Source organism: Suillus discolor (genome assembly GCF_016758755.1).
Source record: "Suillus discolor strain FC423 chromosome Unknown F5147scaffold_62, whole genome shotgun sequence".
In the NCBI taxonomy this organism is placed as follows: Eukaryota; Fungi; Basidiomycota; class Agaricomycetes; order Boletales; family Suillaceae; genus Suillus; species Suillus discolor.
This window is the reverse complement of record NW_024541309.1, coordinates 119054-138260: the sequence shown is the minus strand read 5'-3', so window position 1 is coordinate 138260 and position 19207 is coordinate 119054. Positions and strand designations below refer to the sequence as shown.

The 19207-nt window shown below is 43.7% G+C and overlaps 7 protein-coding genes across 7 annotated transcripts; 6 read left to right on the top strand and 1 right to left on the bottom strand.

Moving 5' to 3' along the window:
- Positions 1–923: 923 nt before the first annotated feature.
- On the top strand, positions 924–3773 carry F5147DRAFT_714160 (laccase). Its single transcript, XM_041438454.1, has 15 exons — positions 924–942; positions 1021–1023; positions 1047–1392; positions 1448–1499; positions 1552–1620; positions 1666–1796; positions 1845–1873; positions 1925–1999; positions 2053–2080; positions 2130–2850; positions 2904–2924; positions 2977–3125; positions 3179–3202; positions 3251–3312; positions 3366–3773. Exons 3-15 carry the CDS (start codon positions 1271–1273, stop codon positions 3467–3469), a joined length of 1587 nt encoding a protein of 528 aa, XP_041288799.1. The 5' UTR covers positions 924–942; positions 1021–1023; positions 1047–1270; the 3' UTR covers positions 3470–3773.
- A 3152-nt stretch (positions 3774–6925) lies between these two features.
- On the bottom strand, positions 6926–7630 carry F5147DRAFT_583194 (uncharacterized protein; the record flags this gene model as incomplete). The annotated part of the gene is made up of 3 exons (XM_041431702.1): positions 6926–7102; positions 7150–7365; positions 7421–7630. The coding sequence occupies 3 exons, from the start codon at positions 7628–7630 to the stop codon at positions 6926–6928; spliced, it is 603 nt and encodes a 200-aa protein (XP_041288798.1).
- Positions 7631–9712: 2082 nt separating this feature from the next.
- On the top strand, positions 9713–10283 carry F5147DRAFT_747387 (uncharacterized protein; the record flags this gene model as incomplete). The annotated part of the gene is made up of 3 exons (XM_041439943.1): positions 9713–9823; positions 9884–10068; positions 10118–10283. The coding sequence occupies 3 exons, from the start codon at positions 9713–9715 to the stop codon at positions 10281–10283; spliced, it is 462 nt and encodes a 153-aa protein (XP_041288797.1).
- Positions 10284–10658: 375 nt separating this feature from the next.
- F5147DRAFT_530360 (uncharacterized protein) lies at positions 10659–10817 on the top strand (the record flags this gene model as incomplete). The annotated part of the gene is made up of 1 exon (XM_041430070.1): positions 10659–10817. A coding segment is annotated over one exon (159 nt), but the record flags the coding sequence as incomplete, so codon positions are not given.
- Positions 10818–12189: 1372 nt separating this feature from the next.
- F5147DRAFT_583163 (uncharacterized protein) lies at positions 12190–12399 on the top strand (the record flags this gene model as incomplete). Its single annotated transcript, XM_041431700.1, has 1 exon — positions 12190–12399. A coding segment is annotated over one exon (210 nt), but the record flags the coding sequence as incomplete, so codon positions are not given.
- A 342-nt stretch (positions 12400–12741) lies between these two features.
- F5147DRAFT_656129 (uncharacterized protein) lies at positions 12742–13446 on the top strand (the record flags this gene model as incomplete). The annotated part of the gene is made up of 4 exons (XM_041434062.1): positions 12742–12751; positions 12946–13043; positions 13135–13254; positions 13369–13446. The coding sequence occupies 4 exons, from the start codon at positions 12742–12744 to the stop codon at positions 13444–13446; spliced, it is 306 nt and encodes a 101-aa protein (XP_041288794.1).
- Positions 13447–15425: 1979 nt separating this feature from the next.
- Positions 15426–16753, top strand: F5147DRAFT_656128 (uncharacterized protein; the record flags this gene model as incomplete). Its single annotated transcript, XM_041434061.1, has 6 exons — positions 15426–15534; positions 15559–15702; positions 15761–15885; positions 16144–16163; positions 16207–16441; positions 16601–16753. The coding sequence occupies 6 exons, from the start codon at positions 15426–15428 to the stop codon at positions 16751–16753; spliced, it is 786 nt and encodes a 261-aa protein (XP_041288793.1).
- Between the last annotated feature and the right edge of the window lie 2454 nt (positions 16754–19207).

Sequence of the window (19207 nt, the reverse complement as noted above, 5' to 3'; positions counted from 1 at the left end):
GGACTCATCTCAGTTTCGCTTCCGGATAATGACTCCGAGAGATGTGCGTCATTTCTCATCGCATGTATGTCTTCATAACGAGCTAACGTACACTTGTAATATATTTCTGCCTAGCTCGCCTCTCCCTGTACTCATCCGCCTCTCGTCTTGGCATCTAGTATTTATTTACACCATCATCATCATTCGGACCTAGATTTCTCGGTTCCTACGAACAACCTAGGTTAATCCTGAGCCAAGCAAAAGTCCGGACACCCTTGCGTCATTCACAACGAAAAGACCCCAGCCCGGACTCTGCTCAACATCTTCGTTTCAAGTTAATGTTGCAGCACTACACTGCCTGTTGCACTCATCACTCGTTTCACATATGTACTATCACCTCGCATGCATTGGTGAGTGTTTAGTATTTTTAGTAGCGCTCGACGCTCGTTACATTCATATGTAATCGCACTTAGGCGCCACCCAAACCTTAGTCTTATCAAAACAAGACACTCTAACTTGCTGCCCGGGCCGGCGACGAGCAGGCTTCGTGGTTATATATCAGCTCACCACCCATCTCTTACTTGTCTAGAGTACCCTTTCCAAGCTCTCGCATTTTATCCATCAATGTGCTACAAGTGACTGCCACGTCAGCAATGAAAGAAAAACGAACAAAATACAAATTCACGGCAAGAAACGGAGGAAGAATGACGAAGCCCTGAATGAACATGTGGGCCCTGTGGTGATGAAGTCTTGTTGGTGTGAATATTGACGTGAGGGTGTGGGTAGTACCTTTGTTGCGTAGGGATTGAAGGAAGCGAGGAAGGTCCGAGTGATAAGCAAGGTCAGTCAAATTGGTCCATCATTTCAAAATTTGCCCCAATTCGGCCTCCTGCTCGGGCAGCTACCAGTAGCTTTTTCTTCCGGCATTTTTGATTGTCGCCCGTCAACCAATCATATTCGATCTGAAAGAGGAATCATCCTACACAACTCAGCAGTATCATGACGGCCACTACTTGCGTCGAGAGAGCGGACCTAGCCCTTTTATGTTCGACACGCCATATATCATTAAAAAAAAACTCTCCATACAGTTCTTCCTGCCTCGCTGCGACTTCGCTACTTTGATCCAGAAAATATATTTACCGAAAAATCTCGTAAGAGAAGTGATGATAAAGCAATTTCGTTAATCTACGAGATTTCAGACGGCACTCTCTCAATACGTAAGGGAAGGGAAGATAAAACAAGTTTGTCAACCCATGAGACCTCAGACGACTGGCTCTCGGTAGTATTGGTGATGGCAAAACTTCGCTCTCTGTCTACCTGGTTTCTGGCGGCCTTGGTGTCGTCTTGTGCGGCACTCAATGCTGAGCTTGTCATTTCAAACGCCATAATCGCCCCCGACGGTTTTCCAATAGAGTATGTTTATTGACCTGTGGTTGGTTAACATTTCATACCTGACAAAAATTTCCAGTGCCATCGTAGTCAATGGTCAAACCCCTGGACCAGTCCTCTGTGCACAGAAGGTAGTGGTCTCCTTATCCGACTGTCCCTACCAGGAAGATTTACTCCATTAAGGGCGAACGCTTTCAAGTGAACGTCACAGATTTGTTGGTGGATGAGTCGATGAACATTAGCACGACCGTTGTTAGTATCTTCTTGTATTCTGGGACGGCACTGACTTCGCTCTAGCATTGGCATGGAATCAAGCAGCATGGGTCGGCCCAGATGGATGGAACGGCCATGGTGACTCAGTGCCCCATCGCGTCTGAGGATTCGTTTATGTATGACTTCACGCCAGCAAACCAGACGGGTTCATATTGGTGAGGAGTACGTTTTGCTTTACATATATTTATTTACTGGTGTATCAGGTACCATTCACACTTCCAGCTCCAGTACTGTTGGTAACTTCATTCTTCACTGGTGCAGAGAAATCTCATAGTTGATGCAGGCGAAGGTGTGAGAGGAGCCTTGGTCATCTATGACCCAGAGGATCCTTACCAGGGCTTGTATGACTTCGATAACGGTCGGTCTAAACCTTGACTACATGTGTAGTTGAACGTGCTAACGGCAACATAGAATCGACCATCATTACTCTTGTGGATTGGTAGGACCATCAGCACTTTTACTGCTTTCATTGAATCATCTGGTCAAAGGTACCACGTGAACGCCTATGATGTTGGCTTTACCGACAATCCTGCCTCGACTCTCATTAATGGTGCAGGGCGTTATCCAGGTGGACCACTGGTACCTCTTTCAGTCGTGCAAGTCACGCCAGGAGTACGCTACCGTATTCGGTTAATGAGTATGGCATGCAAAACAAACTACGTGTTTACGATCGACAACCACGTTTTTACGGTCATCGAGGCCGACAGTGAATACACGACGCCTCTGGAAGTCGACTCGATCCAAATTCTGGCCGGGCAACGGTACTCTTTCATCCTGGTTGCAAACCAGCCGGTCGACAACTACTGGATTCATGCGATGCCCAATTACGATACCACCTTTACAGGAGGTCTCCACTCTGCGATACTTAGATATGATGGTGCTCTGCCAATAGACCCCATCTACAGAAATTCCACTTCGAAAGCCCCTCTATTGGAACAGAACTTGCATGCGTTGGTAGACCCCGCAGCCCCTGGTGTCGCGGAGCTTGGTGCCGCAGACGTGTCGCTAAATCTAGTATCCGTATGGGATGACAACTTGAGGTTTCTCATCAATGGCTACACCTATACCTCGCCCTCCACTCCAATCTTACAACAAATTTTAAGCGGAAATTTGAGCGTTTCTGGTCTGCTACCCTATGGATCGGTTTATACCTTGCCTGCCAACAAAACCATCGAGCTGTCTATTCCCGGCGGACAGCCTGAGGGACCGGTAGGCGATGCTAATACCTCTTTACCTATGTCTCTCATGTACCGTCATTCTAGCATCCTTTCCACTTACACGGTGTGAGTATTGCTTGTTATATCCTATTGGCACTCTAGTTCATGTATCACACAGCACAGCTTCTCTGTGGTGAGAAGTGCTGGAACTGAGGTCTACAACTACGCCAATCCTGTACGACGGGATACGACGGGCAATGGTGAATCAGGTGACAACGTGACAATTCGCTTTAGAACCGATAATCCAGGGCCATGGATCTTTCACTGGTACGATCCTAAAACTATTGTTGTAGCTGGTTAATTCAAATGACATCTTCTAGCCACATTGACTTCCACCTGGCACAGTAGGTGTTGTTTTACCGCTAGGTGACTATCTGATTCAACTTCTTTAGGGGTATGGCTGTGGTCTTCGCAGAGGATACCAATGATACTGCATCAGCCCTTAATATAACAAGTAAGGCTCGAAACTGATATATTATGTCCTGACTTCACTTATGGTTTCCGTAGGCCCATGGAAGCAGTTATGTCCCACCTACAACGCCTTGGAACCATCGGAACAAAGCGTGGAGCAGCATCGCCGACGTCATATAAAACACCGAATCGGTCATTGATTCTGTGTGCAGCTTTCGAATACCAGCATACTTTATTCGATTTATCATAACATTCCTGACGGACCTCCCTCCTTAGGCCTTAGAGTTTATACGTTCAGAATTTCCTGCGATATATCCTGCGCTTTTCGGTCCTTACTCCTGTTTGTCCTTGCTCCGTTACCATTCTATTTGAAGGACTTGTCGTTTACCCTTTGTTTTGTCGTGGACGTGTCTTCATCTGCTTTGCTATCTCCATCTACCTTAGTTCCTCCCGTTTCGCTTGTTGTAACAGACCAGCAGATAATAAATGGTTGTGTCTATTGTATCCAGCCTGTTTCAAAGACTGTTTGAGTATCACGGAGTGTCGAGGGCGTGGTTTACCGCTGCTCAGTGTCTGTTCTGAGTTTCCGCCTTTTCATTGATAATTTTTCAATGACGGCTTCAATGATTTGGTGCGTGCTCATTCACTGTCAGTGCTTGATACTTGTAATTATGTGCACAACCTGCTGTGTGTCCATCTGTGTATTGAAGATTGTGGTAACTTGCTTTTATCTGATCTGGTGGCTCTGAGATGTAACTTTACTCCTGAACTTCTTTCTGAGCCTTTTGTTCAGTGAGGCAAACATATACATGCTTGCTTCCTCTTGTGCTAAACTCTGAGAAAGACCAGACTACTGTAGAGTTACGACACTAAATTCGTCACACGTCACACCACGCTCTGAATTGAAGCTATTCACTGTGACCGTCACACTGGTATTTGCAAGATGAAGCTAAAATGTGACATGTGGTAAATTTGTATGGAAAAAAACATACAGCGCTTTAATGAGACCAAAAATCATCTTACCTCAATTATCATTTGCCGGACCACAACAAGAACACAATGCGTACAAACTCGAAACAATGGGCTCAGAGTAGTGTTGTGTGGGCCGGGCTTGGGCCTGGGCTTGAGTGGGTATGGGCCTCCCAATATTTTGGCCCAGCCCTGATGTCGGGCTTGGGCTTGGGCTGGGCAGGGCTTGGGCTGAAGCCTGGGCCTGACATAGTAGATTGAGTATGTAATCACACGACAACGAAACACTATTCTAAACTCTCTATGTCAATAAAAATCATGCTTAGGGAACTGCATGGGTATACCCCGGGGTATCTGGCGGGTTTTGAGTATCTGGGATGGTAGCTCTTCATTCTGCGACAAAAACAAAAAAAAGTTTATGCAAAATGATCCAGGATTGGCTGAGATATTGCTAGTCCAACAACTCAGGCTAAATCTTCAAAGCTCATCCCTCCACATATCAATCTTTGCAGGTGGGTACTCAAAATGTCAAAAAACTCGCAAAATCATGACTTGCTTGCAAAGATTGATGTGTGGAGGGATGAGCTTTGAAGATTTAGCCTGAGTTGTTGGACTAGCAATATCTCAGCCAATCCTGGATCATTTTGCATAAACTTTTTTTTGTTTTTGTTGCAGGATGAAGAGCTACCATCCCAGATACTCAAAACCCGCCAAAAACCCGGGGGTATACCCATGCAGTTCCCTACAGGCTTTGAGACGGTTGCGACACTTTGTAATTGTTAGCGCAGCTGAAGAAAATGCCCGCTCGCTCGATACCGACGAGGCCATGATTCCTAAAAAGTCGCGAGCAATAGCTGTCCAAACTAGTCCATACCTCATTGCATTTAACTTTCAATAGATTCAGTATCTTCATTGAGTGAATGAGTGAAGGAATACATACCCCCCACCACTGGACAATGGATTGGTTTTCGGCCAGCTGGTCAAATGTATTGACATAGTAGTTAAAGTCTTGAAGCCAGGGTTTCTGTGGATCAATTGATGATGTGGCCGCAGATGGAGCATATGAGGTTGGCATGTTGTCGTCATTGTCATTGTCGCTAAGTTCCTGCAGAAGCTGCGCAACTTTGATTCTGGATGTGCGACCTTTCTTGACCGGAATGTGTTCAGCATCACCATGAATGCGCACATAGTACTCCTGAAACTGATGACAGACAGTCAAATTATTGAAACAAAAATCCTTTGGAATACTCACAACACGTTCCGTGTTCTTGAGAGCTTCTTGTTGCAAATTTTCGTCCCAATACTTCTTGAAATGGTTCATTTTCTCATTGGGATCAAGCACTGTTTATGAATTGAATCAGTCATCAGGTAGGGCTAGATAGGACTCCATAAAATACTCACACATTGCCATAATATATGCATTGGAGTCACTAGTCTTCTCATAGTACATTGTGATCTTTTTTGAAGTGGTGCCTTGAAGCAAGTGTACTTCGGCCGTGTGAGTCGTAAGCTCCAAGCTTTATGTAACACCTCGAGAGCTGGGATAGCAAGGTGCAGGCTTGGGTTTCGATCCGACGAAAATGCTTGTTGAGCATTGTCGGCATGCTTTAAACGGGGCGTGAATGTTATCATTGCACATTTGAACACAAGAATGAGTACACTCACAGCGAGAAGATCAAGGAACAACTCGACACATTTCTATTCGTCGTTTCGTAGCTCTAACTCGCCAATCTTCTTCCACTTCTCCAGATTCGGCTCCTTCAGGCCCATTTCATAGATAAATGTATTGATGTACTGTAGGTGACACGGTCAAATTGGTCAAATTTTAACACTGTGAACACATTAAGACGCACCTTTCGCTGTGTTTCAGCATGCTCTAACATGATGTATGTTGAAGACCATCGGACTGGCATGTCGAGCAGCAACTGCAGGGGGCGTTCTGCACCTTCTCGGATCTGAATCTCCTTGAAAAGCTGCTTGCACTGGGCTGATGACCGCTCCTGTTTTGTTTTGTTAAGTTAGTCAGTTGAATTGACCAAATATCATGTACATACCTTCACAGCGATGGCTTGAATGAGCCCAACTTCGTCCTGATTGTGACCAATAGTACTTGGCATATGGTCTTCAGGGCTCGCAGGGTTGTAATGTTTTGATTTTGTGTGAGTCTTGATGAGCACCTGTGTCGCCAGGTTGATAACATGGGCAAGACATCTAGTAACAAAATGTCGGAATGAACGAATACGGCTGAATCTAGAATGAATTACACACCTGATACGGCATCCCTTTCCATCAAATGCCTTCCTGGTCTTCTTTGTAATCTGATTTGAAAACTCATCCATCATTGAGTTGTTATTTGTCACATTGTCACAGGTGATGTGCCCAATCTAAATGTGTGGTGAGTAACATGAACCCTGGTAAGATAAAACATTACCTTGTGCGAAATTTTGAGGTGATCAATGATTTTGAAAAGTACTTGACCTCGACGGCGGCCATTATGAGAGTTGTTGAGTCTTGTAAACCCAAACAGTGCGCTTTCGAGAACCCATACTCCTGACGATGGCTCTTCGACCCAATGACCGGAGACAGCGAAGTATCCGTCGATGTTGGAGGCTTGCCATGCATTGCATGTATTGCTGATTTCACCTTTCACAGCATTGCTCTAAGTCAAAAGTGAGTGGTAGTATCATTCAAACGAAACAAAAACTTACATTAAGCCGTGTCCGAAGATATTTCATCTGCTTCTTGAACATCTCAATAATCTCGGCGCACGTCACCTTTCGATCCAGAATTTTGACACCATGTGTGGATCGTGATGCTACATGAATCACGAGGTGGAAGGATGGGTGTTCCAGCGCTTGAATCGGCTATTTTCATTAGTGAGATGGTGTAGTACTATGTAAATTTAACATACCTGGTCAGTAGAAATCAACCATTCTGTTGCAGCCTCATGGAATAACTGGTCAGTGTATGGCAGCACATGCTTGGCCTTTGGTGGTAGGTCATGCAGATGATTGTCGAGGCCAGTTTGGCTGGCGCTGGCTTTGAGGACGGTGTCACGACATTTTGCAATGGCCTTTGGAAGCATTGATTCGAAGTTGTTATCCTGGGCCCATTTATTGTAGGCGAGCTATGAATGTTCAATTAGTATCATGAGCATTGAGAATCACAAATACTGATCTTACCTTATGGTCTTTTTGAAGGTGCCGACAGCAAGTTGACAGGTCCTTCATGAAGTGTTTGCATGGGCCTTTCTTGGAGCACAAGGTGCAATCATGATAAACACGAGGTTTGCCGTCAACACCGATCTCGGAATACTTGGGACTAAAAAACTTATTGATGTCTTGATCTTTCCTGTCGTGCTTGGGTTTGATCTCGTTGCTGGAGAGGCTCATGACATCAATGTTGAGTAGAAATCCCTCATCGTTGATGGAATCTGCATCTGAAAATACAGTTAGCTACCTATGTAAATTCAGATATATCGAACTACTTACCTTTATTGTTCTTCTTGCATGCATGCTTGGCTGCAGCAGGTGCATCTTCTGAGTCTGAAGTAATGACTTGAAGAGTATGAGACTTTTTTGCTGTGTGAAAGAACTTTAAGTAACATGAGTGGGGAGTCTATATAGTATTGCTTACTTTGTGGCCTTTTGGGTGCAGCAGAATGATCTGAATCTTCCTCGCTAGAAGATGAGACAGAGTGAGAAGTGGCTGGGACTGTGGTAGGTGGTGCAGAAGCCTGTCTGGCATCCTCAGCTAAGCGTCTTGCATCCTTGGCTCGCTTGAGGTTGACGGCCTCAAGGTGTGTGCTGAGTTCAGGTGTGGCGGTGTTAGCAGCATCAGTTAACCTTTTGGAAGGTGCAGGTACCCGCTTGGCGCACACCGGAGCGTCGGGATTAAGTAAAGGTGGCATCAGTTGCCGATACCACCGTCGACCAGAATAGCATCGATCAGAATAGCTGTGGGAAAGAGTTTAAGTTAGCTGTACAGTTAATACCAGAATTGACCGAGAAGTGCGTCAGTATATTTAGTAAGCCCGGGCCTGAGCCCCGGGTATGGGCCTACACAGATGGTGGGCCCAGCCCTTGGCCCTTGTCAGCCCACCTACTGGGCTGGGCTGGGCTGGGCCGGGTGGGCCTGTGGGCCTGAGCCCTGGCCCTGCACATCACTAGCTTGGAGTGAACCTACTGTAGAGATATGCACTTAGGTTCGACCCGATTTGGGTGTGACCAAATGAACGTTAGGTTTGAAAGTTCGAAGGAGGGTGTGACGTGTGACATGCTGCGCATAGGTTCATTGTGTGTGACGACCAACTGAGTCTCAGACGCGTTGCAAATACTCAGTACAAGGACTTTTGGCAGCACTAGGACTTTTTTTCGTGTTTTTACCGCATGTCACAATATAAGTTCGATGACCTCAATATGGGTGTGACTGTCACACAAAATAGGTTCAATTTGCTGGGCCTATGATGGTGTGATGAACTTAAGTGCGTATCTCTACAGTATTTTGGATAGGTCACATGTCACATCATGATTTGAAGCTTTGAAGCTAAGGGTAAGATGGTCACAGCTAAATCTAGTCGAAGGTAGTGTCGTAACTCTACAGTATGAATAAAGAACAGGACACTGCTATGCATCTCTGTGTGTACAACTCTTTTGTTGGCATTCATAAAGCTAGACTTGAGTTTGAAGGGGAATAGTAGTTAAAAGATGAGAGAAGAGATAGATGAGATGAGAATTGGAATAGATAGCCTTGTAAGATTGTGACTTTTGAGATCTTTGAGACATAAGTAGTAGAACTAGGGAATGACACGGGTACCAGGCACCTGTGGCGGGTCGTGGGTACAGGTGTCACGTGGGTGCAGGTGCGGGTACAGACTTCAGACACCCGTACCTGTACCCACACCCATATGGTGGGTCAGTCCACCAATCAGTAACTCCGACTATACAGAACCTAAACCTTAATGTAAAAAGTAATAACAACACAATAATATTGACATTAGTACCCTACCAAACTACAGTATGCATCCGACATTTATCAAAACCGCTGCAAAATGTATTACAAAACTTACAGACAAGGCCAAGGCTGCAATAGACAAAAGACTCGAGAACTCATCCAAAAAATGGAAGACTGACAATAGTAGCACTGTCACCGCACATACCTGACACAAGAAGACCAGGCCAGCAAGAGAACACAGTCAAAATGTCGAGGAAGCAGTTCCTAAAGTGCCCATTCAGCCTCTGGCTCCTGGAAAAATAGTCGAGCAAGCCCCACCTAAAACCCATCGAGCCACAGTTCTCTCCGAAGACGACACATCCAATGAAGATGCTATTGTTATCAGTGACGGTGAGAAAGATCCAAGCAAAGGTACCATCATGGATGTCGACAATGAAGAAGAAAGTGCCGAAGACGAACTCAGTAGGAGGCCAAGCTTGTGCTCTGAGCACTGACTAACATTAGTAACTGTAGAACAATTAATGAAGGATTGGACGTCACCTGTTTATGCATTTTTTGATTCCACACCTATCATTGAGACTCTTCATGGTCATTGTGCGCATGCATTCAAGTGCATGGGCAAAAGATGCAAAGTCCGTATCTGCTGATTCCTTGACAAAAAAGATGCACGGTCGACAGGCAACATGTGAAAGCATATAAAGACTTGCTGGGGCAATGAAGTGTTGCAGGCAGCCTGCAAAGCAAAGGATGCAGACGAAGTCCGAACAAAGATCATTGCTGGTATCCTTCGCAATGGGTCAATAACAAGTTCATTCGAGCATAAAGGAAAAGGAAAGGTTACATACTTGCATAGGCAGCATACTCATACCAAAACAAAGTGGGTCCTCCTCGAGCTTCATCTGCCCAGTAGTTAACATGCTATGCAGGGCGGAATTAGTTCATTGGGTAGCGGAGAGCCTGCGACCATTTGACATAGTCAAGGATAGAGGATTTCAGAGTTTAATGAAGACAGGGAGACCAGAATATTACATACCATCTCCAAGAACTATCTCGAGTGATGTAAAACTTGTGTTTGTGCGAACACACGAATGAATTGCTAAGATGTTGGGAGTGAGTCAATTTTCATTTGTTCAAAGGTATAAAAAGAAACTAAACCTACCAGGAATATGACGGCAAACTGAACTTCACAATGGATGGATGGACTTCGGAGAACCACCGAGCTTTCATTGCGTTTTCAGTACATATGGAGCATGATGGGATCCCACTGAGCTTTCCATTGGACATTGTCGAAGTTGCTATGGTACAAAGATACTTACATTAATGAGGGAGCCAAAAATGACCTGCTAGTACCAGTCTCACACAGGCGAGCAACTCATGATTGTATTCGCAGATATGCTAAAGGAATTTGGGATCTTAGACAAGGTCAGGGTTAAGATAGTGAAAAAATGTACCTGCTGATCCAACAAGCAGATCCTGAGTGTAACATGTGACAATGCGTTGAACAATAACGTCATGGTTGACGAACTTGAACAATTGGTTCCTGAGTTTGCAGGGGAGGCAAGTCATACATGGTGCTTTCTGCACACCGTGAACCTTGTTGCAAAGTCATTGATATGGGAGTTTGATGTGTCGAAGAAAGATGGCGAAAACATCAATGACGAGCTCATTGAGCTGAGTGAGGGCATTGAGAGGGAAGATCAGGAGATGATAGCCAAGTATAGCGAGGAAACTTCGGAAGACGACCCACAACTTGAAGACAAGACAAAGGGTGGGTGAATGATGCTGCTTTGTTGCCAAATGACCAATCCGTCGAGCTGCAAAAAAACATCTGGCCCGTTAAGTTAGTACTTGTCAAGGTGGGTTAGGATACATACAAACTCACCTCTAAATTGACGGTTCCCTCGTTCAGTTTCACAAACTCACCTACAAGCTCATCAACTCTACAACACTCCTCCTCCCTGCCTGGCACAAGATTCTTGGTGAACAGAAAATGTCGATAACTTACATGCCACGTGATGTCTCCACCCAGTGGAATTCAACCTATGATATGTTGCGGTACGCCCTTGCGCATTGCAAAGCGATTGATGTCATTACGTAGCAATGAGAGCTGGGCCTGCGAAAGTTTGAGCTGGCTGACAATGAGTGGGAAATTGCAAAGGAACTTTGTGACATATTGAAGGTGTGTGAGTTTATTTGATAAGCAACCTGTTATGCTTACCTGTAGACCGTGACAAGGTTCTCAAGGATACTACACTTTTTTTCTCTCGTTCGACGCTGAATCTTGCGACCGTTATACCTGCAATGGACTTAATTGATGAGTGCTTGACATTGTATTCTTGCAACACTAAATATCTACCATCTATTCGCTCTGCCATTGGACTTGCCAAGAAGACCCTTGACAGATACTATCAAATGACAGATAAATCAGAGGTGTATAGGATCGCCATGGGTATGTCTCAATTTTTCTGTCCATCTCAGTCATTGATTTTACTTTTTAATAGTCTTACATCCACGCCATAAACTATCCTACTTCAAGTCTGCCAGTTGGGAGGAGGGATGGATTGAGACCGCAGAAAGTCTGGTGCAGTGCCGAGTTTGAACGGTACTACTTGGATATAGGAGATTGAAGGCGATGCTGATGTTGAGATGGAACTTGACATTGTTCTGGTGGTAGACACATCTTGTACAGTTTTTTTTAATTTTAACTTATCTTCATTCTGTTTACCTTGACTGACCTCCTTAGCATATTTTTGATGAGATGCAAGCACTTGCTCCACCCAAGTTGACGGACATGGGAGATGAACTAGACTGTTACCTGAGCGCTGACATTGAGAATGTGTCTACTAATGCTATCACATGGTGGCATGAGCGGCACACTTCCTATCCTCACCTCTTCCGCATGGCACTTGACTATCTTACAATTCCTGGTATGCCCGACTCTTTTTTTAAGTATGAATCATTCTGACATGATCTACAGCTACATCAGTTGACATTGAGCATCTTTTCAGCCAGTGGTCGGCTCCTTCTCTCTCATGTTTGTTCACGTCTATCTGCACAGTCAACAAGGGCGCTGCTGTGCCTCGGTGCATGGAGCCATCTGAACCTTGTCAAGACAGAGGACGTGTTGAAGGTTACCACCTTGCCTGACATCAAGGGTGACACTGAGGAGGAGCTTGAGGATGGGTGGGACAGGATTTTGTTACATTAACTTAGACTTAGGTACATTTTGTTTTGTTTTTTTGTCCTATGTTATTGTGCACCCGCAGGTGCTACCTCCCATGGGTGTCGGCGCGGGTGTGATACCCACCAACCCACCATAAAACCCGCACCCACAGTGTGGGTGCAGGTATATCTGCGGGTATGGGTGCGGATGATGCTCGCGACACCCACGGGTATACCTGTGTCATTCCCTAAGTAGAACTTGAAATGTTAGAGCTTGTATGGAGGTAACCCATGGTAAGGTCAATTTGAAATATTGAAGGATGTTGTAATATTGGCATAGCAGTCCTGGTTTGAAGCCCAATGTTGGAGATTAAATCCACCTTTGACCATGTCTAGTTGTATGCTTTGACCTCAATACATGACTAAAGATCTATGAGATTGGAATAACATCTGGGCTGGTGTAGTATCTATAGTACTATCAGCTTAGGTCCACATTCTGTCCCATAGCCCAGGAATCATCATCTCATACAGACAGGGCTGTCTGGACTGACACAGGCTGATCAGCTTCTTCTATACTTATTCAACAATTGAGACAAGATTGCCGACACCGGTAACTTCAAAGATGCGAGATATAGTGGTGCCTCAGAGGCTATTGCTGAGTACCTTCAGCATGGTCCACATAAGACTGGGGTAATGTATAAGACAAAATGAGGGTTGGTAAGTCATACTATTAATATATCATTTAGCTATAGACTGATAAGAGATCATATAGTTTAAACAGACCTATTATGATAGTCAGAAATATTGTCAGCTGTCTGGTGTCCACTGGGATAATGTTAGAGGAGCCAATATTGAGGGTGAAGCTGCAACCATAGTATGGAATGAATACATTTCAAGAAAGGTATGCCAGGTCAATAATATCTCATACTAATAGCAATAGTCTTACTGTTTGATTAGGAAAATTCAGTCATGTGTCCTTTTTGTGTGTTAGGCTGGAGACACTATGAGCAGATAGATAGCATTATCTCACAAGGCAGTGGCATATGAGGGTGCACAGAGTACCAACCTCATATGGCTCTCTCCCCTCCCTTGAGCTCAGAATCCAGTGCTGACATACCAGTAGCTGAGAATAATGCTGGTCCCAGCACTGCCTCTGCAGCATCTGTTCTTGCCATTCCTACTTCTTAAGGTCCCACCTCTATTTGCAGCATCAACAGCATCTCCACATCTGTTGTATCTAGCGCTAAATGCTCTTACTCTAATATAGTTTGTGATTTAACTACATCATTTCCTTCTGCCTCAGTTTCTATGCAACATGAAGAACCTGGTACTCAGATGCCACTGCCTCCCTCTAAGTTGGGCTCCATAAAAAAACCAAAGATGACATCAGGCTACATGCAGGCTTGGAGCACTGTCACTAAGGATGCCAAGACATCAGATAACAAGATATTGAAGATCATCACTGCTGTAGCTGTGATAGGGTTCCAGAGCTCTGTCAATTGCTTAATAGATGTGATTGTAGAGCTACATGGTCTATCCCAAGGATTGGGTAATGGACTAGTGCTTGAGGGCCATGCAGATGTTGTAGGTTGAAGATGCTGACTTGCCATTTGCAGAGCAGCTTATAATATAACAAGTCTTTGCTATGGACCCTGCAGCTACTGATATATTACTGACAGGGACATGTGCTGTGATTTTTTCTTTCAACAGCCCAGTAGTTGGGGATTCAACCTTCTGGGCCTAATGAATAGTAGTACAAAACCATGATCCAGGACATTCATACTCGCTTAGGTTTACATGACCCCTTATGCCTGATGCAGTTTTTCAACTGCCCCAACCTTCATTACACTGTAGTACATTGTTTGTAGAAATCAATATATTGAATTGTGGTATTACATGTTATTGAAAGAATCATCTAACAAACTACGCTGCTGTAAGACAACTTGATAATCCTCCCACATGTAGTGTGCAATGTGATTGTGTGCTTCCTTCATGCCTCTGCCTCTGTCAGACTCATTGTCGTCGTCAGGCACTCTTAGTGAGAAGGGTTATCATAATTGAAATATTCATTGTTATCTAACTCATCTACAAGTGCTCCATTAGGACTATGTGTTAAGGTCATGTGCTCAAGAGGGATCAGGATCAGAAGGGCTTGGCCTCAGCTCGTATGCTGTGCCCCTTTCCCAAGTATGTGCCCTTTATTTCCGGAGGCAGGAAGTGTCATCTAGAGTTTCCAGAATATGACAAGTTTGGAATCCAGATGTCTGGATCTGAAACGTGAGATAAATCTGACTGGATGTTCAGATGTTGGAAGTAAGTAGATAAGGCTAATCCGGATGAAGTCTGAACTAGAAACTAACAGAGGTAAGACTACCTGAAGGTAGAGCCAGATATGTAGTCTAGGATATTCCTAAGACTCAGAGGTGACAAGAGACTAGACTCGAGTCTGGAATACAGAGGAATAAGTAGGAACTAAGGTGATATTTGAACTGAGGTATTTCTATGAGTTACAGGGGTTTATATACTACCAGGAAAACAAAAGGCTATGCATAAAGTATATGGAAAGCTTATTAGTAAGTACAACAGATCATAAGAATTCTGTATCGGAAATGAATCATAAGTAATAGATCATAAATCAGGATGGAAACATAAATAACCGGAGCCCAGAGTTAGGGGTATTCCTAAATGGGGTTGAGCGCTGATTTAAGGTTCGAATTCTGGAAATGATACATGGATAGATCCAGATCTCCAGATCTTGGACTCGGTGTTCTGAAGAAGCAGATTTAGAGTTGAGGGTCCAGAATGGAATATGATACTATGAGTACATATAAAGTTATGGATGGCACATAGGGTGGCAGGGATACACACTTGGATGCTCATGGGATACTCAGGCGACAGTAAGAGAATACAAAAACAGCATTTTACAGCTGGGTGCAGATATAATGGCACTGGCGCAAATTGAAAACATATAACAACAATGAGCACCAAAAAAGGACTTAGTGAAATTTAACTTAGTTGTAGGGACTTTGTTGTATTGTGCCATCATACTTTGCCCAGGCCCTTCTCTGAAACATGGGCCATCAGCAACAGATGTACAAAAGTGCCGAGTGCATTGATGAATCTGATGAGGATATACTTGAAATCATATCCTCCAAAACAGACACCAGCTTCCTATCATTGAGTGAGTCATCAACAGTATTTACAGACCGTGGAACTCTGCTCCAAGTAATGCACGACAGTATCAATTGTGAACTTGATGCAATGAGCCCTATCCCCAAGCCAGTGCCAGTACCTGTACAATCTCCCTCTCCACCTCCAAAGCAGGCTATGAAACCTAAGAAGAAAAAAGGTAGTGCATATACATATGCATCTTTATGTCACTACTGATCACCTTCTTGTTGGAGCAGTGTTATTCAAGTGCTCTGAAGCTCCTCTAACAGAACCCAAGCCAATTATTGCTACTGTGGAACCTGCTCATGAAGTGACATACAATGTTCTCATCCTTCCATATGCTGAAATCAAGAAGGACAATGTAAAAAAATGGAGTGGTACCAGCACCATATTGACCCTTCATCTTGATGAACCCTTCAATACTTTCAAAGCCCAGATTTTCTGCAAGATCGACAAAAAACATCACCTGCTAGTCTTTCCTTTGATAACTATAAAGCATTTTTTTTGATTGTCTGAATTTCACCAAAGCCTACCTTGCTATCCAATGAGGCTGACTATAAGGAACTCATCAAGCATCTGATGAAGATCAAGGAACCAATTATAATGATATATGCTTAAGAACTCTCTGACCTCAAAAAGGTATGTGTCGCAACAAGTTTTTCACAATCTAACTTCATGGTAGCATAAAGACCGAGAATCTGACAAGGAGAATGGAAGTAGTGGTGAGGATAGCAGTAATGAAGAGCAGAGAAGAAGAGGAAAAAAAAGAAGACTCAAAAAACAAAGGCACATTGAATGTTGTGAAAACTGCAAGAATGCTTCATCATTCACTGAATTTTCAGGCACTGAAGGCATCTGATATTGATGACAAGATGAAACCAGTGAATTGGAATATCACAAAGTTGACAGATTGTTGGGTATGTCGCAAGAAGCCAGGTTATCCCAGCAAACATTGTTTTGTGAATCCTGGAGATGGCGGCTCCCATATACCACTCTTATTTCCATTGCTTGATTGTTTGGCATCAGCAATGGTATGCACAGTTTTCCCAGTTGTTGTTGCACTTAACCATTCCTAGGAAAAAAGCCCCAATTATGTGACACTTGAAATGCCTCTAAATCATTCCTACTTCAGTATGGTACTGGTTGAGTTACCAACAGGTCCTGTCCCTGCATCCAGTGGGCCTGTTGTCAATGTCAATTTTCCTCCTGAGCTGTTCCAAGCAATTTGAGGCCTTTCTGCATCCATGGCACCTCAGTTTTCATTGCAAAATCTTGCTCCTGCTATGCATCCTGCTCTGTCATTGCTATCTCCTGCACAACTTATTTCTCTGGGACCTTGAATGACTCTCATTGACTTCTGCTCAACATACAATATTTCAGATACACTTCAGAAAAAACTCCTCAAAAATGATTTCAATTCTTTACACACTCTTCATTATGTAACTATTGATGACTTGCAGAAGGTTGTCCTGCTTTGTGGGGAACTTGCAGAACTAAAGGATGCTATCTCGCGATGATGTGGGGAGTAATATGTTTCATTATTGTTTGAAGTCCTAACACTGTCACTCACTGTGTATCAATTATGCTGTAAAACTATACTGTAAAATTCTAGCCTAGAAATAACCTGAATGGCAAATGTAGCTATGAGTATCCTCCACTGTTATGATATCTAATGCCTCTCATAAGTCATACAGAATACTATCATTATCTGCAGCAGCTAAAGACAAGTCATTGTTGCAACAAATCCACACTTTGAGCTTTGAGAATGCCTCCTCAATGGAGTTGAGATCCAGGGAGTATGGAGGCAAGAAAATGATTTGGATACCTAGTACTAAGCTTAGGTTAGAATAGTATATATTCACAAAGCCTCGCATCAGTGCACCAAATCTATCTGCAAGTTCCTGAACCTCTTCACCATGATGAATTTGGACATTGTCTATCACTAGGACACTGTTCCTGCCTGGGTAAGCTTTACAGTTAGGTAGCTATGACCAGAAGTTAGTGTGATGGACAAAAAAATGACAGCCAAATTTATGACAGAGTGTTCAAGATAATGGAATAGCCCATTCATCACATAGATCCCTCAACCACATGTCCTAGCAATGACACCATTGATTGTTAGGGCAGCTGTGATTGTGAAACATTGTCCATGCACAAATGGACCTCTTATAGGATGCCTGGCAACTCCTCTTTGCTCGACCGCATCTTCAAAACTAGGTTTGCTTGTCCTTCGAAGTCTCATCAATGAATAGAAGATACTGTAAGTCTTTGAAGTTGAGAGTCTGTGGACGTCTGAGATATTCACTTCTGGGCTTGACAATATTGCCAGTCTTGTTGTGGAGCTTCTTGATGTGATAAAAGGTATGATATGAGAATCCTACACAGTCCAAGATGTCACTTTGATATAAAAAACAAGGGATATCTTGTTAAGATCGAAGGAGAGAAAGTAGAAAGGTCACCCTAGGTGCATTCAGTGTTTCTGAAGATGCATCCAAAGTACTGAAGTACTGGTGTGATGTGTCCAAAGGTGGTCCAATGTCAAGAAATGAAGGTCTGAGGTTGCATAAAGCATCCAAAGAGCTTCCAATGAACAGCTAAGGTTCCAAGAGAGAAGTATGGCAGGTATGTTGAAGTATAAGACTTGCAAAGTATGACTAAGCAAAGTCTATTGGGATGAACTTAGAGACAGCAGATGCAAAATGGCAGTGGTCATGCCAAACAATCATTCCGAATGAACAAAGGATTGATTGTGTGAAGTACGACTATTCAAAAGTGACTCTACTACCTATGACTCGTAGCAAGCGAAGTGAAGTGAAGTGCAAGTATCTAGCAAGCCAAATTATATCCTACAGCATGAAGGTCTGGAAACAGCATAGGCGAAAGTAGTAGTGAGATAAGCTATCTGAAATGTAATAGAACTTGAGGCGAGCCACTACAGAGATATGCATGTAATAACGTGCTGTAGCACTCAAGCTCGCGCTGAGCATGTATTCAGTTATTTTCTGATACATGTCCAATGCCCATCACTTGCCAATCATTCCCCAATGTAACCCAATGCTAACCCACTCAAACCCACAAAACCTGACACTTTGACTAGCGGACCCGACATTTTGGCTGATCCGAAATCCTGTGCACTTGTTGTATCCGTGTCCCATTATGTCTTGCTAGCCCCACTAGGTGCATAGTTGATTATTTCGCACATTACTCACGTCATAGCCAGCACTATTATATGTTTTCTCATCATCCAGCAGTACCTCGTGTTTATTTACATGTACTTCAGACCCAAAATATTCGGCTGCTACTTTCACCTATGGGTTTCCAGATTTCTATGTACTTACATATATATTGGACTGACTTCAAGTATTTTCATCATCCAAGTAGCAGGGAGCCGTTTCCCGATACTTAGTGGTCACACCCAATATTTCATAGTTCTTAGTTGACATTGTGAATATTACTGCTCTTTCTATCCGAAATTCCCGTCATTATCGATAATCCACATACTGCTTGCTTTCCCGACATTTGCTATCACAATCCCCACTAACCTGCTAAACCTGAATCCAACACCTGCTAACCCAAAACCCAAATACATCAGACATCATAGATATACCTTTGGACATTGTTTCCTGCACTTAGACTTTTGACCATATATTCGATTCACTAACTACAGACCTATTCCAAACAGC

What these genes read in the sequence shown, in the direction of transcription:
- F5147DRAFT_714160 (XM_041438454.1), top strand. Translation starts at nt 1,271, where the DNA reads ATGGCAAAACTTCGCTCTCTGTCTACCTGGTTTCTGGCGGCCTTGGTG. An exon ending in TGAACATTAGCACGACCGTT is followed by an intron (nt 1,621 to 1,665) that starts GTTAGTATCTTC and finishes ACTTCGCTCTAG; the next exon opens with CATTGGCATGGAATCAAGCA. An exon ending in ATCCTTTCCACTTACACGGT is followed by an intron (nt 2,925 to 2,976) that starts GTGAGTATTGCT and finishes TGTATCACACAG; the next exon opens with CACAGCTTCTCTGTGGTGAG.